Consider the following 12,400-nt stretch of genomic DNA (forward strand, 5'->3'; position numbering starts at 1 on the left):
CTGTGAAAAATCATATGCTCTGCATGTTTACCAAACCTTTGAGTATTCGCCCCATCTGTAATGCATGCGATAATATTAATCCGACCAACAGCGCTGCCTAATCTGGTGCATTTCTGAAAGTACTGCCGTCCCTCTGATCCATCAGACGATAAGAAAACTCATCTCCTTCCGTTTTTGACAGTTCAAGAGCGTCCTCATCCACATAGGCGATTCATATAGTATAATCACCTGTAGAAGTCCAACAACGAGCAATCTGTAACCTTGTTTCGGCCTACCAACGTTCGATAGTATTCTTACAAGTGTCGCGATGACGCTAGCTGCCTTTTGGCACGCACTACTCCACTGAAACTTAGTTGGGCGTCAATTACTACTTCTGGGTATTCGATAGCTGGGTTAGAGATACTGTCACAATGAATAGACAGACTACGGAGATATGGTAAGAAGCATGTTAAGTCCATACAAGGGGTTATATAAAGTAATGCTTTCTACGAGAGGCAGAGATAGCCATATGTATATAGTAAATGGAAAATTTGGAACAGGTTTCATGAGAAAAACGTTCATCTTTTCTAGTAATACTTCTTTTTCTCGATAGGTGTTTTCCATGAGCCTGCAACTGTTTTTTCAGAATTCCGAATTGTGAGAGCGTCTACCTAACGTTGGGTGGAATTTGTCGGAGATCTTGGGCACTACGACTGTTCTATCCAGTAGCTCTTCTTATTTGGCTCTCGGTTCTCCTATTCAAATATTTTCGAAATTGACGTCATTTTCAAGGGTCGCAGTGTCGGACAACCTGAGCTGTTTATTCTTCCTGTTCACAACTTAACACTTAACACTGGTAACACTACCCAATGTCCATTTCAAACTTAGATCTAAAACTAAACCGACGCTAAACCACCTGCCTTTCTGAACCTGAACGAGTCATACATGTATTTCCATAAAGTATCCTAGCCTACAAGTCGCAACGTACATGCATAGTTGATCCTAACCTTACGGAAATAATTTCGTAAGCCAAATCATCGAGTACGAATGCGGATGAGCTCTGTGAGCATAAACAGTTCGTTTCATCCTTTACAAATGTGTTTGGAACTATGCGGAGGCCATTTGCCAAAAGTGTATGCAGTAAGCGAAATTGGTATCCATTTCCAGGCGAGCTTACAAATCTCAGTGACCCTCCGTCTTGTATATCCTGTTAATCCGCTGGAAATCCTCAATTTGCTCTGCTTATACATACATATTAATGCCGAAATTTAGATTGTTATCTAATTTTGAATGAGCAACACTTCCCAAAGTTATCCATCATTCGTTATGTCACTAGGAATAGTATCCTACCGAGGCTAGAACAGCTCTTATTGCGCTGCTCTTCGATAAATTTCTGTCATTGGGAAGACTGCATTTGGACAATCATTCTCTGCTGTCAACGGTTATAAGTTATGCATGTATAGGAAAGAATCCAAACGACTCCAACTTCCTATTTAAGGGGATTGACTGAAAAATGGGTTGATATTAACATTATGATGGACTAAACGGATTGATTCTGACTTCCAGTTTTCCTAGAACCCTAAAGCGCGTATTATCAGCTACTAATTGGCCAGACAGTTCTTCTGAAGGCTTAAGATGTAGATCCCAAGCTAGCTCAAAGTTGCGGTTGTTGAAATGGCTCGAAGAAGGGCCATGAGGTTAAGAAAGCGGAGCTTATGATGCATTTGTTGAACCTTCCATCCTTGTTGTTTCAGTTGAAATGAATCGCAGATTCCAGGTGAGACGATGAAATCTCTTCATAATAATTCCATAACAAGGTACAGTTCTTAGTGGTTATCTTTCATTGTTTATCAGCTTTTCCAACTCACTTTCTAAGAAAACGATACAGCAATACCCTCGTGTAATTTCCCGGACTATTGACTTGTGTTTGTAGTAAAGACGAATTGCTATTGCAGTTTAAATGATGTTGAAATTTATCATGCCGACATGCGAATCTTGGTGGTGGACTGAACCCTTGTAAATTCTGCTGAAGCTGAAATAAATTTAAGTAGCTGATCTAGTCCAAAGCTTTTCTCGTCCTTTGTGGCTACCTTTATCCCTTCCTCCCCCCCCCCCCCCTCCCAACACACAAGATATTCGTCCAGTCTCGTGTCTACAAGCCTTTTCATTTTCCCTGGGTGGGACATATCACAAACAAATCAAGATGTTTAATTAAGGCTAGCTTGCTCTTGAGTTGGTTTCTAGCGGATCTAGTGACTATTTCTATTTGTGGTTAACAAAAAAAATCTGTTCCACCAGAAAAGATGATGGCCACTCTCCCTTTTCCTTCGAGTTTCACGTTTCAGTCATTTCTTCTCATCTGCCACTTTTTTAGTTTGACATGGATTCAATCCCAGAGGTTTCAAATCCGTTCCATTTAGGTATTTTTAACATGAAATTAGGTACACAGTCATAACGATTTTTTTCGGAGGGAGAGCACTCTGCTTATCATGGCATAGTATGCTTCCAAACTCTGCTCAACTAGAATTTGTAGGTTTTCTATCAAATTCTGGGGAAGCTAAAGTTACTGATGATAGACATATCTAGAAAAGTAAGTTATCATATTTGTCCTCAGTACTACCATGGTGGACGTCATTCTTATTTTTGTTCTTCAGTGTTTGTGTTGAGAAGCGGAGTCCGCTTGAGGGTGAACAGTAACCTCTTATGTTACTACTGTGGCCTTAGTTCTCTCTCCATGGCCACGTTGATATCATCCTCTAAGCAGAGAATAAAGCCCCTTTTACCAAAACACTGGGAACAGGGCTTTCATATAAGAGGAGATTATAACCTCATTTTCCAAGAGGGCCCCTAATTTATTACAGCGTGCCACTTCCTTTTTATTAAAATCGATTTACTGTCTGTCTGTCTTTTTTTTTTTTTTTTTTAGGAGGTAGGAATCTTCAAAAGACACTGGTCTGGACACACCAGCGTGTGTGATTTTTACCCACAAAAACCACCCCCGACTCCCTCCCTGCCCCGCGAAACCACCATAAGGTATTACATCACGGGGCGGAGTCAGCTCACTCTAGCTTAATCCCATTTCTTCTATACGCGGCGCACGTGACCGCGTTTTTCTCCTTTCCTCTGCCTTTCGCAATTTATCTTGAATTGATGCGATCATGGAGTTGACCGCATCCCAATTCTCTTGATGTGCTAGCATTTTCGGCACCAGATTTCCTGGACCAGCACCTCTCCTAGAGTCTCCTCTAGGTTCCTCCTTTCTTCCACAAATCTCGGACAGTGGAAGAATACATGCTCTGGGTCCTCTGGGACTCCATCGCAATTTGGACAGTCGGGTGAGGTCTCCAATTTAAACCTGTGAAGGCATTGGAGATATCCTCCATGTCCCGTGAGAAACTGGATGAGATTATAATTAATCTCACCGTGTCGTCTCTCCAACCACTCCTTGATGGCAGGAATGAGCCTGTGAGTCCACCGACCCTTTCCCGAGCGTTCCCACCGCTCTTGCCATCTATTTATTGATGTCTCTCTCTCTCTGCCTTCTTCGTCTGCATCTGTCTGTCTGTCTGTCTGTCTGTCCGTCACACGAATTTTTCTCGGAGACGGTTACAGCGACTGACACCAAATTTGGTAGAAAAGTGGGAACTGTGAACGCTCACGCATACAGTGAATTACATCCTTTTACGTCGAATTTAAGGGGGGTCCCCATACATGCAAAAGGGGGGTGTAAAATTTTTTTTCATCAAATATAGTCATGTGGGGTACCAAATTAAAGGTCTCGATTACTACTTTTCAAAGCCGATCTTAGTTTTGACATTCGTTGGAAGGGTGGGGAGCGCGGGGGGTTGAAAATGATCACTTCTTTAAGGGGGCCATTCTCAGAAACTACCAAACCGAAAAATCTGAAAAAAATCAGGAGGCTGCCACTATATGGTGCCTGGGCTCCGAAGTACCTTCCATGCCGATATCTATTTAAATAAAGTTAATAATAGTATATTACTACAATTTTTTGTAGTTGGTTAGAAATCCCCCTTAAGTTCATCCTAGTACCATGAAATTTTGGGGTGATATAAGCTATAATATAAAGCATGACCTTACCAAGTTTGGTGGAAATCGCACTGTTACTAACAAAGTTATAACACCTCAAATTTGTTGCTTCTTTGAAAATTGAAGACTACGAATGTCAATATCACCCGAAAGTGGATACTCTCACATAATATATGCATTTATTACGTGCTACGTACTAAGAAATACACAAAACCTTTCGTACCTGAAGCGTCCAGCTTCCGGTTTCCCGACTTGTTTTTACTAAGTATGCGGTTCGCCATGCTATAATAGAAAGAATTTGACCTTCCTGACCATTCTTTATAGGAAAATTAACAGCTGGTATGATTTCTCTGATCGTTTTTTCTGGGTTTTGTTCAAAAGAAATACATGGGAAAGGGGGGTTTACATCTTTTTTGTCTGAATATAGTCATTTGGGGTATCAAATAAAAGGTCTTGATTAGTACATTCCGAATCAGGTATTATTTTTGAAACCCATAAATGAGTCACTTAAATAAAAGAGCAATTCTCAGAAACGACGCACCAGTAAAATGTGGCATCTTGATCATCATCATCATCAACTGTATCCGGTCTAGGCCTGCCTTAATAAGGAACACCAGATACTCCGGTTTTGTACTGAGGTCTACCATGAAAATTGACTTTCTGGGCTGGATCATCCTCATCCATACGGATTAAGTGCCCCGCCCACCGCAACCTATTGTTCCGGAGTTTATCCACAACCTGACGGTCATGGTATCGCTCATAGATAGAACCTGATTTACTGGATGACCACTATAATATATGGTGTAGTGGCTCTTCTCCAGGAAACCGGTCCCTTGCAGTGGGATTGGGTATCGGGTAGCTGCTGAGCAACATTCGGTCTGCATAGGGAGCGCACGTTCCCTGAGAAAATTCGCAAATCGTTATTCCGTCTTTGTCGTTGTCGGATTCGTCATTGTGTAGTCAAGATTGTTTTCCGTATGGGATTGTCGTCCCTACCCAACTCCCAATCTAGAGGACCAGTTGGTATACTTTGTTCCGTTTTTAAGGGCCCGCAGTTTTCATGCTCCATCGCGGGTACCAATCCACGTTTCGCCCTGGGGCCTGTACTACCCTTTGACCACATATTTAGAAGATAATTTTAAGAAAAAAATAACTCCAGAACGACAAATTTTCAGAACTTGTATGACTAAAATGTACTTAGCGAAGGTATAAATACTAATTCCATCCTGGATGGCTGGCATTGACCTAGATGGCAAAACAATCCTAAAAACCTTAAAATGTTTGCAAAATTGATGTTACAGGTCCACCCGTTCCATAGCTCCACTCAAGTGTCTTGCGTGGTAGCTAGGCTCAGAAATGCGGGGGAGGGGGTCCTTTTGGATGCTTCAATTCTTCATGTGTCATTGTACAAAACTTAAATGGCTTGCCCGATCACATCTGTTTTGCCTACACTAAAGTGGAGGTTGCTAATTTAAAATTAAAAGCGTCGCAGTGTTTTAACTGTGTGGTAGACCGGGCCACATAAACAAATTCTGCAAAACCCGAGTTTCGAGATGTCTGAACTGTGCTGCTGGGAATTGCACTCGAAACTGTGAGCAGATAGTGGAGATGTGTGTATGTGGGGATGACTCCCACAACGCCAGGAACAGGAGATGCCCGAAATGGATTAAATATGCTAAAAATGTAGAGATTGCTTCGATCAAAAACATAACGGTTGAAGAAGTTTCTCGGGAGTCTAACAACTACTATAGCCCTCTTCTGAGTCTGGATAGCTATGATAGCGTGTTGCCTTCCTCTTCCTACCAAATAGAGCTCGGGTACCAAGAGTACCACTCTGCACTCAAATAGGGTTACCAGAGGCCCTTCATCGCTCCTTCTATAGGACGATTTCGAAATGGCCATATCGCCGTTTTTCCACTTGTCCGCAATCAAAATTCCACTGTGTACTGTTCGCAGACAATGGCGATGTCAATTTTACTCTCAATTACCGTCTGGGAAAGCGGATCCTGAGCTGCTTGGCTGTCTGTCTGTCACACGCACTTTTGAGGGAGTTACATATTTCTACGTTTAGATTAAGAGGGCGGGTCCTCATACATGCAAAAGAGGGGTGTAAAATTTGTTTCACCGAATATAGCGATGTTGGTTATCAAATGAAAGGTCTTAATTAGTACTTTTCGATGCCAGTCTTAGTTTTGACATTTCCTGGAAAGGCGATAGTCACGCTGCCTAACCTGAGTTGGCTCTGCCTTGGTACGAGACCATAGCCGTCTTCGGCCCCCTCTTTTAATTTTTTAACTTTGGGTATTAAAAAAAAGAGGAGTTCGTGGACCATAAAGAATATCAGCAAATTGCCTTTCATGTGGTCCGGTCCAACATCAAGTGGATGCGGACTTAGAACTCGTCAACCCCTAAACAAAAATTGTCTAGTTCCGGCCAAGCTTTGTTCCGAAATGTGGGCGCATTTACGTTGGAGATAATTCGCGTCCTTGTCATGCAAATGCGAATTATAAAAGGGAGTGTATACACTTGCGAGCCGCTTCGATCACGCTGCTCCCAGGTGAGGCAGTGTCTGATGAGTTGCCTCTGCCCTGGTACGAAACAGTAGCCGTCTTCGTCCTTCTTTTAATTTTTGATTTTGAAGTTAATATACTGATAAAGATTTTTCAAGTTCGTTTAAAGATTTCACTAAGCCAGCATTGCTTAAATAACTGGAAAAGCCTGAAAAATATCCATTAGGCATACAAAGTACACAATCTTTACAAATCATTTGTTTTCCAAGAGCAGACTCCACGATTATTCGCTTGAATTCATACGAATTCATACGAAATGTTTTCTTCCTTCAAATTCGACATACGTTCCAATGATTTCACCTTCAGCTTTTCTTCTCGCAATCGACTGTCTTTTGAATCAATCCACCCCTTCCAAACCGAACTGGAAAAATTACATCAAGATAAGGTCCTACGCAACTATGTTATGCTTTATTTCAACTGATTTTTAATGATAAAAAATATAATTTCACGCTGTCTCACTTCTTAAAACAGATAAAATGGAATCCAGCAAGGACGTTTAAGGTATAAGTGGTAATGTGTATACAAACCACATTAGAGTCCATACTCCTCCAAAGGAGAGAGTTCGGCGTACATTTTGGTAAAAGCAATTTCATCTGTCACACAAGAATGTTGTCGTAAAACGCAAAAACCTATTGCTCAAACCTGATATGTCTAGGAACTTTATGGAAAGGAAAGTAACGCTTTTGTCAGTTTGTCTGGAAGGAGAAGAAAAACGTGCACATTTTCCTGAAATTGAAACTTATTTGAACTGTAAGGAAAAGTCTCGTCAGGCACTCTATTCTACTGAATTCATCAAATGCCATGCACTTGGAACATCCTTGGAACATCCCACGCAAAGTATTTAAGATACTGAGCTTTCTCGCATGAGTTCAATATTCGTAAGAATCTCTAAATTGATATACATAGTTCAACTTCAGGAAGTATTATATTGAACCTAAAATTTCTGAAAAAAATGAGAAACATTTTATAAGAAAACCAGAAGAACGAAATTAGTCATGACAGCGTCAGTGAAAAAGATTCAACGGCAAAGTATCGCAGCAGCGACAACTTCTCGTCCTATTATTGTAATTTTGAAATATTTAATAACGCTAAGTACATACTGGGCGAAAATTTAGAACAGATACAAGCAGAAGAAGCTCACCATCCTTCAAAAGTACTGGCGTCTGCCAAGGAATTGACAGGAATATGTTCTCCTTGTTTTTGGAATCTGCAGTATTTTGAGGAACAATTAAAAGTTGTGCGCAACTTTCAGCGAGCCGCGGTGTTTGCGGCCCCCATCCTATATATTTTCTAATCACCATTCAAGTGGAGGCATCAAAGAAATTGAAAGACTGAATGCTATTGACAGGTGGCTTTGCTAAAATAACATTTGTTCATTGTAACAACTGCTTCGTTATTTGTTTATTAGGGACTAACCAAGGGAAGGCCATTTCTTTTATCCCAGTGTTATATACTTTCAATAAGAAGTTACCTCATTTTTTCTAAAGATCTCTCTTGCTAGTCTTGCCTATACCTACATATGCACATAAAAAATAAGCCAAAGGAATATTATCATAAAACGCAGCAAGGCAATGTCAGGGAACATGAAATAGTTTTACGAGTTCAATTTCAGTCATTTGTAATCATTGTTTGATCTCCGACGATGAAATTGCTTTTGCCAGAGACAAACGCACAAATGTGCAGAATAAAGGAAGGCAGAAAAAATGTTATCCTATTTCGTTAACTTGCTATTCTTAGTTTTGTAATTATTTTGTATCATAAAAATCTGCCAATAGTGTACCTACTCCTGGGCTCAAAGTCTAAGATTAAGTGCACACAAGGTGGCAAATGAGAGTCTATTTACCTTTAGACTTTCACCTTAAACTCTAATGGAAATTTTATAAAAAAATGTCAGCCCAAATTCTCTACTAACATAGTTTTATTTATTTTCCGGATTTCTATATCGTCTACGTCAACTACAACGAACCACAACAACATACACCAACTATGACAACATAAACTCACCCCCATGCAGGAGTCTCTCATTGGCAATGGGATGCAAACGCTTCGCAGCGGAACGCCCGGAGCAAAAGGCGAACCTGGAACTAAAGGAGAGATGGGTCGACCTGGAGAACGGGGACAGCCCGGCGCGAAGGGCGATCGTGGTGATCCAGGGATGACAGGTGCTAAAGGTGAAAGGGTAAGTTTTCAAGTCATTTATTTTCCTATCAGTTTCTGTGTTCTATACATCACATAGTCTCCTAAAAAGGTTGAAAAGGTACGAAAATGGACGAATGAAGCCTGGCAAGACCAAATTCATATGCGTGAAAGGTGTTGCCTAATGACGTTCTGTTAGCACTATCACATGCTATTTATCAAAGGGAAGCTTATTTCAAGTACGTGTGTGCCGAAGTCATTAGTTTCGGTCAAATTATTTGTTGTGCGTTTCAATTTTAAATGATTAATTCATAAATGTTTGAAGGGTTTGGAAAGTTTGAAAAGTTAGCCGGTAAAAAGGACACTTTTAAATTAGATTATTCATGAGATGATTGGTTTAGAAAATGATTTCCATCAGAATGGATCCTAATAAATCAATTATGTGACAACAAGGCTGTTAGTATTATTGCTTGTTATCAGGAAATATTTATCGTGGCACTTATCCTGTAAAAGACACACGCCAGAAGGATTAGAGCCAGTAAAACTTTTCTATAAAACTGTGTGAAAACTTTCAGTGCAAAGGTTTGTTTCTCACTACTTAATGTTGACAGGCGTTAATCAATAATAAAAGGAATTTGATTTGCTTCCTAGCACCTCAAGAAAAAACAAGTAACACCACTAATGTCGCCGTTTGCTAGGTCACTTGAATTTAATTGATAAACATAAATTTTCAAGTTATAAAATAGTGCCATTCTGCCAAAACCGGAGGAAAACATTATTATAGCGACACGAATTTAAACACTTCTTTTCTTGTCATTTTAATATATTCTATCAATTCTCAATCATATGTATTAGATTTCTATCTTACGTAAGTTCAGTTATGTTAGTGTTACAAGTTTTTACTTTTACTCGGGTCGACGTACGTTCCCCAGTCTCATGTCAGACCGTCACGTTAACAAAGTGAAGCCGGTACAAGCCTCGCGCCGCGAGTGCGGAACGCACCCTTACTCGAGGGACTTGAAACCACAGCGTATAAAGGACGCAGAAGCAGCGTACACTGCCGCCGCCCATGGATTGGACAATATCTTGACACAACCGCTCTACTCGGCCGACAAGAACACTACGGTCAAACAAATGATAAGCGACGACGGCCCCGTCATAACTGTCGACGACAACCAGAGCTGCCCTCCTGGGGTCCAGCCCGACGCTCGGACTGGTGAAGAAGACTGCTGCGTTAACTACATACAAGAATGCCAAGAGGATTTCAAACTTGCTGCAGGTAAGTTTGTTTCCAAACGTAAACAAACAGACTCGGGCATCTCGGACAACGAGGCCACAGCGAATAAAAACCAATTCCTTCTACTCCCGGACAACGAGCATCGCCCTGAAGCGCCGCACGCACGACCTGGAACATCAAAATCCGCTGATTCGGCCATTCCACCGTTAGTTAAGAATAAAATAAGCTTTCTCCCCCCGATTTTCCTGTACGGTTTGACTGCCAGGGCACTGGGCCTCATAATTAAAAACATAAACAAAAATGCTACTTTCGAAATCACCAACTTACCGGCAGACAGGCTCAAAGTCCGGCTCACTTGTCCTATTTTACACAGGAAATTAATACATTTAATTAAGATCACCAAATTTGAAGGACATTCCTTCACTCTGAAAGAGGAGAGGAAGCCAACCCTTATCCTCAGAGGAATCTCCCCCCATGAGTTCACCCCCGAAGATGTGGCTGCGGAAATCAAAGAGCTAACGCAGATCACATCTGTACGAGTAACCAGGCTTTCCACCCCGTGGTCACGAGCCAACAACACTAATTTGAGCGTCTTCCGTGTGACTTTCAACTCTGACGCTGAGGCCAATATAGTCACAAAAAAAAAACACCCTCCTGCATCAACGGATTAGCTGGGAGAAGCCCCGAAAAGGGGAAGTCACCCAATGCTTCAATTGCCAACAATTTGGCCACGTATCCGCAAACTGCGGATGCGACCCCAGATGCGTGAAGTGCGCGGGCCCACACGCCTCCAGGGATTGCCCCCGCTCCAACGTAGAAGACAACGCCGAAAAGGAGTCGGCGGCACCACTAAAATGTGCAAATTGTGGACAATTGGGCCACCCTGCCAACTTCTCTAAGTGCCCCCGCAGACTGGAATGTATTCAGCGCAAAGAAAGAGCAAAAAGCATCCCGCACTCTCGATCTGCTTCGTTCTTCCTCCAACTCGACAGACCCTCCCCTGCTCGTGTCTCGCAGCCTAACACTCTGCCTCACGCCAACTGGACCGCCCCTCCCTCACTGACCCCGTCTTTTGCCGCAGTGTCCAGGGGACAAGCAAGACCCGAAACCCTTAGCCCTTTATCACCTACACATTCTTCCATTCCAAGGGGCTTCTTCATGGAAGCGAGGTCTCTATTCAATATGTCTTTCTCCTCGCTGTGGAGCACAATTTCCGAATTCTATCACAACTATCTCCGTCTTCCCCCTGAAGACAAACCCGAAGCATACCTACAATTCCTCTTTAAATTGCTAGACAACCAAAATGAAGGTGTTCACACTCAACGCTAATTCGCTCATTTCTAACGACAAACGTTTCGCTCTCCACAAGCTCTTAGAGGATTCCAATCCTAATCTCGCTCTCCTAAACGAAACCAGACTTGGGGAAAACGTAAAATTACATGCCCCCGGCTACAGTACCTTCCGCAACGACGCGGGCAGAGGCACAGTCATATTAGTCAAAGCGGGACTAAGGGCAAATAGTATCCCATCGGCTGCACTGGCGTCAAACTGCCTGCTAGCAGTAGTCAAACTTCCTGTCAGGGGTGGTGGCACCCTTCGAGTCCTAATCGGCTCTCTCTACTTCCCAGGCGGTACAGGTCGTCACCTCACTCCCATTCTGGACGAACTCTGGGAATTCGCGAGCAGTTTCGACGCCTTCATACTCGGTGGCGACCTCAACGCGAGGCACGTATCCTGGGGCGATTCAGTCAACAACGAAAACGGCAAAGTGCTCTTTGATTGGTTCCAATCAGGTCCATTCCTTAGCGTGGATATCATTAACGCGGGAGTGCCATCCTTTCCTCGTGGATCCACTTTCCTAGACGGCTTCATAATCTCGTCCAATCTCTCAGCATGTGTCACTAGCTGCTACTCTCTAGCAGCACACTCGGACCATCATGCCCTCAGCCTCTCTCTACATCTACAGCAAAGTCTCCCTTCACTCCACCATTCGCACAAACGCAGATCTTTCAATCTGACAAACTGGGACGAATTCCAACGCGACTTAGACAGCGTGCTGGGCCCTCCCCTGGACAAATCGCGCATACACTCTAATGCTGAGTTAGATACATACATCCGGAAAGTGAACTCTGCCTTCGAATCAACAATCGACAAACACGCTCCAGTTAAAGAACCTGGGTACTACAAATACGGATGCCTTTCCTCCTCAACCCTCCTCCTAGTCCGCGATAGAAACAGTCTACTGCAGCGCAGGAAACGTTTATTTCACCGGTCACGGAACAGATGCAACGCTGACTACCGTCTCCTCTCCGAGATCATCAAAGACCTATCCAACAAAATCAACGGAGCTATTCGGTCCGAACTGAATGCGTCCTACAAGAAACTCCTCAAATCCCTCAAACCCGGCCCACAAGTTTTCTCAGTAATTAAT

The 12,400-nt window shown here is 42.6% G+C and overlaps 1 protein-coding gene across 19 annotated transcripts in view; it reads left to right on the forward strand.

Annotated features, from left to right (window-relative positions):
* Nucleotides 1-12,400, forward strand: part of LOC119650384 (collagen alpha-1(XVIII) chain) — a 768,837-nt gene that overhangs the window by 569,150 nt on the left and 187,287 nt on the right. For all 19 annotated transcript variants that reach the window (XM_038053124.1, XM_038053126.1, XM_038053129.1 and 16 more), the window contains one exon: nucleotides 8,611-8,775. In XM_038053124.1, coding sequence (XP_037909052.1) covers nucleotides 8,611-8,775 — 165 coding nt within the window. The remainder of the gene's footprint in view (nucleotides 1-8,610; nucleotides 8,776-12,400) is intronic.

This window comes from Hermetia illucens, chromosome 2, assembly GCF_905115235.1.
Source record: "Hermetia illucens chromosome 2, iHerIll2.2.curated.20191125, whole genome shotgun sequence".
In the NCBI taxonomy this organism is placed as follows: domain Eukaryota; kingdom Metazoa; phylum Arthropoda; class Insecta; order Diptera; family Stratiomyidae; genus Hermetia; species Hermetia illucens.